This window comes from Cebus imitator, unplaced genomic scaffold, assembly GCF_001604975.1.
Source record: "Cebus imitator isolate Cc_AM_T3 unplaced genomic scaffold, Cebus_imitator-1.0 Scaffold445, whole genome shotgun sequence".
NCBI classification, from domain to species: Eukaryota; Metazoa; Chordata; class Mammalia; order Primates; family Cebidae; genus Cebus; species Cebus imitator.
The window spans coordinates 521,547-526,920 of record NW_016107760.1 but is presented as its reverse complement, the minus strand read 5'-3'; the positions used below and the strand labels follow the sequence as shown (position 1 = coordinate 526,920).

Here is a 5,374-nt window from a genome sequence, read left to right as displayed (position 1 = left end):
AAAAAAAAAAAAAAAAAAAAAAAAAAGAAGTACAGAAGAAATAATAAATCTGACATTGTCAAGGAGAAAGGCAACAGTGGGTTCTAGTTGTGTCGAGTTTTGAGTACTTGTGAACTATGCAGGTAGAGCTGCCCAGTAGGCAGTTGGGTGCTTGGTTTTGGAGGTCAATGGGAGGTCAGAGCCAAAGATAAAGATTTGGGAGCCATCTGCCTGTAGGAGGTGTTTAAAGCAAAAGCTATGGTAGAATTTTCTAGAAAGGGTATATAAATTGAGGAGGACCAAAAGAGTTGCTGGTTACCAGTGCCAAATATTGCCCCCTTAAAAATCCAGTATAACCGGGCTCAGTGGCTCACACCTGTAATGTTAGCACTTTGGGAGGCTGAGGTAGGTGGATCACTAGGTCAGGAGTTTGGGACCATCCTGGTTAATATGGTGAAACCCTGTCTTTACTAAAAATACAAAAATTAGCTGGGCGTGGTGGCGCATGCCTGTAGTCCCAGCTACTCGGGGGGGCTAAGCCAGAAGAATCACTTGAACTCAGGAGGTGGAGGTTGCAGTGAGCCAAGATTGCACCACTGCACTCTAACCTGGGACACAGAGCAAGACACCATCTCAAAACAAAAAAAATCCAGTAATGATATAACCAAAAAGAGCCACTGGATTTGGCAACCAGGAGGTTGACAATGGAATACATTTCATTTATTCAAATGTTGATTAAATATCTACTATGTGTTAAGGATACTAAGGATACAGTGAATAAAACAGACCAAAAAAATCCCTCCTCCCATGTAGCTGAAATTCTAGTTGCAAGGAAGGAGCAGATAAATAAAGGAAATAAATAAGTAAATTATATCAAGTATTAAAAGGCAGTGAATGCTCTGAAGGTTAGGTAAGCTGCCTAGGGTCACATGGCCAACTAAGTGCAGAAACCAGGACTAGAAACGAACCTGCTCAACTCGAGAGTTGTGCTCTTCTTACTGTTGTACCACACCTCCTCTCCCACTTCAAAAATCTTGGTTCTGTTGCCACAGAATTCCATATAGCCCCAGCTAAACATTTCAGAAACAAACCAGAGTATGTGCAGAGTTTAATCTAAACTCAACGCCATTTCTGAAAGCCAGGTATGAGGGGACATCCCCAGACAAGTAGTACCAGTTTTATATGTAGATGGTATATTGAAAAGTCATTTCATCTGATCATAAAATTACTTTTCTAAGAGGATGACTGGGTGCAGTGGCTCACACCTGTAATCTCAGCACTTTCAGAGGCCAAGGTGGGCGGATCACTTGAGGCCAGGAGTTTGAGACTAGTCTGGCCAACATAGTGAAACCCTGTCACTACTAAAAATACAAAAATTAGCCAGGTGTGGTGGTATGCACCTGTAGTCCCAGCTACTCAGAAGGCTGTGACAGGAGAATCGCTTGAACTCAGGAGGCAGAGGTTGCCATGAGCCGAGATCACGCCACTCCACTCCAGCCTGGGCAACAGAGTAAGACTCTGTCTCAAAAATAATAATAATAAAGGATAAAACATTCCTTTCAGAGATGGAGCATTTGGGTAATAACAGGGTTTGGTCAGGCTGGCTCTGAAGGTGGTGATGATATCCATGGGATAGCCAAAGTGGTATAAAGGTGAGGATCACTGAAGCCAAGGGCCAGAAACTGGTCATAGGCTGGGTCATCTTTATAGATGCCAAAGTTACCTAAGATGATGGTAAGGCTCGGAGAGGGTGAGCTACCAGGTGTCATAGTCTTCAATGAATGTGGAAGAGTGGCCATATTAGGAGATAATAGCAGGACAAGGACTATGGTTCAGTGACATTAGCCCCAGCTAAGTGCTTCTGTCATCAGAGTGGAGGAGGAAGGGTCTGGGAACAGCAACAGAGTGAGAAGAATGCCACCTACCCTGTCACATCTGTGATGTGGAAAAATGAACAGCCTCTGCTTGGGAGCTTCACAGAGGAAGTACCAGTAAAGACAAGGAAACAGGAGAATACTGTAAAAAGTCTAAGGGCATGGGAGTATGTTTATCATGTCCAGAGGCATAGGTTGGGAGGGACTGTAAGTATGAAATTGAGTCTGTCCCAAATGTCTGCTTCCTTCCAGGCAAAATAAACCACAAATATGTGCACAGGGTATCATGATTGTATTGCGTGTTAATATCCATTCTAAGCCCATAGAACAAGAAGAACCCCATGGCAGCCATTCTTTGCTATCATCTTGGCCAGGAGCACAGCATCTAGAGTGCAGACTTGAGACCCTGGCTTCTTCCACTAGGACATTTATTTCCTAGTGTTTCAATCATCTCATCCCAGCTTCTGTTTCCTGCCAGGCTCAGAGCCCCTACCTCCCACACAGTGGAGGAGTAGATGTCCATTTCTCAGGAGCAGTGGACTGCTTCCGGCAGATAGTGAAAGCCCAGGGGGTCCTGGGGCTCTGGAATGGATTAACAGCCAATTTACTGAAGGTAAGAAGAGCTACCAGTCTCTGCTGCTCCTCTGCCTCTTCCAATTCTACCCTCTTCTTTTGTCATCCCCCATCACAGTTAGCTTGGAAAACCCCCTCTAGCACTAATGGGTAGCACAAGGCCAATGAATGTACACTGTCTGTCAGCCCTTTAGAGAGGGGAACATGTGTAATGGTGGAGTATCTTTTTTTTGTTTTTTTTTTTTTGAGACGGAGTTTCGCTCTTGTTACCCAGGCTGGAGTGCAATGGCGCGGTCTCGGCTCACCGCAACCTCCGCCTCCTGGGTTCAGGCAATTCTCCTGCCTCAGCCTCCTGAGTAGCTGAGATTACAGGCACGTGCCACCATGCCCAGCTGATTTTTTGTAGTTTTAGTAGAGACGGAGTTTTACCGTGTTGACCAGGATGGTCTTGATCTCTTCACCTCGTGATCCACCCGCCTCAGCCTCCCAAAGTGCTGGGATTACAGGAGTGAGCCACCGCGCCCGGCCTATGGTGGAGTATCTTATACCGCATTCCAGAGGAGCGGAGCATTTAGTGCAGAAATTCCTAATGTGGAGGTTCATGGGCCCCTAAGAGGAACCTAACCCCTCATCCTAAAATTCTATGCAAAAATGTATGTGTATATGCGTATGTGCATCATATTCCCAAAGAACTCCATGACCAAAAAAACAAAACAAACAAAAAAAAAAAGGTTAAGTACTCTGGACTAACCTTGCACTAGCTGGCATGTAAATGATTCCAGTCAAGGCCAGCATATCGTGACAGGCAGTATTAGATTGTCTGTGTGCATATGACCTAGATCCATCACCTCCCAGGCAGGGCATCCCCTTCAATCACTGTCATTCCTCTACCAACCCACACTGGGCCAGCTTTCCTTTTGCCATCTTCTCTGATTCCAAAAACAGTTGCCATTTGTATTGCCACTGCCATTATCTCACTTTACCTTAATCCAAGTTGACTGCAGACACATTGTTTTCTTTTTAAGAATTTAACTTGATTTTCATTTTCTGTTTTAACAGATAGTTCCATATTTTGGAATTATGTTTAGCACCTTTGAGTTCTGCAAGAGAATCTGTCTTTATCAAAATGGTTACATTCTGTCTCCACTGAGCTATAAATTGACCCCAGGAGTCGATCAGAGTTTGCAGCCCCAGGAATTACGAGAATTAAAGAAGTTCTTCAAAATGAGAAAACTGAAGTCTAAAAAACCAACTCTATAAAATGGAATGGAACTAGAAGTGCACTGACGGCGTGTTGCAATCACAGATAACTGCAGCCTCATAACTGGGCACCTAAGGAGGGAGGAGAAGCTACTGCTGTCTGCTGCTCTGGGATATGAGACAGTATGGTCGTGCACCACCTCAAATCTCCACACTGATGTCCCCATGAACTCCTGCACCATGAGAAGGTTTCCCAACTTGAGTGTGTCATGATGGCATTCCACGAGATTTTGTAATCAGAGTCTAGCAATGATAAAATGTACAATTTATGCTCTGAATAGAAACATAACACCAAAGAAAGGGCATTGTCATAACATCTCAAAGCAACATGTAATTGATGTGGCTGAGTGGATACCACATTGTGAGCAGAGCCACCGGGTCACATGTACTTAATGCAAAGCTTGTACAAACCAACGTCAGCCTAGTTTTGTTTAGTTTGACCTGAGACTTCCCAATACAATCTGTTGTTTTGTTTTGTTTTTAGAGACAGGTTCTTGCTCTGTCACCCAGGCTGGAGTACACTGACACAATAATAGCTCACTGCAGCCTCCAACTCCTGGGCTCAAGATATCTTCCTGCTTCAGCCTCCCAAGAGTTGAGACCATAGGTGTGTACCACCACACCTAATTTTTTTTGGAGGAGGGGTCTTGCTATGTTGCCCAAGCTGGTCTTGAACTCCTGGGCTCATGCAATCCTCCTGCCTTGGCCTCCCAAAGCACTGGGATTACAGGTGTGAGCCACTGCACCCTGCCCCAATACAATCTTTCTTGAATTCAAATTTTTGCTGACTTCTGAGTGTACACACCACTCAGTGATGTGTATCACAATAGTGATAGCTTTTAAATGTTCTGATGAAACCAAATAAAAATATCGAACATTTAAAAGCTATCACTATTGTAGTAGAATCATCCTCCTTTTTTGAAATTTGAAGCATCCCAGGCTTAAAATTTTATGTTTCAGGAAGACAGTTTATACCATGACTGCTTAATTATGCCCCAAAGACCTTCTTCTGATTGAAGTCATGTACAGTTCAGTGGCCTGAATTCTCTGCCTTTTTAACTTGCTTTGCAAGCCTACCCTGAAAATAAATTCTTTAGTCAAGTTATTCTCAAAGATGTCCCAGTTGCCTAGAAAGGATCAAATGGAACATTTGACACACATACCTTAAAAAAATGTAACTGACTATAAACACTTTAGCCTAATCATCTGTATCAAACTTTCTAAAAATCAAATTTGAGGATTGTTCCACCTTAGGAATTCTATGTAAACTTTAAATAACTATACTTTTCAAATAGCACCTATCCATGCATTTTTAAATGCCTTAATATAAGGCCAGGTGTGGTGGCTTACGCCTGTAATCCCAACACTTTGGGAGGCCAAGGCAGGCGGATCATGAGGTCAGGAGTTCAAGACCAGCCTGGCCAAAATGGTGAAACCCTGTCTCTACTAAAAATACAAAAAAATTAGCCAGGCGTGGTGGCATGCACCTGTAATCCCAGCTACTCAGGAGGCGAAGGCAGGAGAATCACTTGAAACCGGAAGGCAGAGGTTGCAGTGAACTGAGATCACGCCACTGCACTCCAGCCTGGGCAACAAGAGCAAAACTCCATCGCAAAAAATAAAAATGCATTAATATCTAACATTAAATTGTTAATTTATACACACACATACACTCATACACAGAGAGA

The 5,374-nt window shown here is 43.5% G+C and overlaps 1 protein-coding gene across 1 annotated transcript in view; it reads left to right on the top strand.

Annotated features, from left to right (window-relative positions):
- SLC25A43 (solute carrier family 25 member 43) overlaps positions 1 to 5,066 on the top strand; it is a 50,650-nt gene extending 45,584 nt beyond the window's left edge. The window contains exons 4-5 of the mRNA XM_017511247.2: positions 2,332 to 2,466; positions 3,486 to 5,066. Of these exons, the coding sequence (XP_017366736.1) occupies positions 2,332 to 2,466; positions 3,486 to 3,686 (336 nt within the window). The 3' untranslated portion in view covers positions 3,687 to 5,066. The remainder of the gene's footprint in view (positions 1 to 2,331; positions 2,467 to 3,485) is intronic.
- Positions 5,067 to 5,374: the final 308 nt, after the last annotated feature.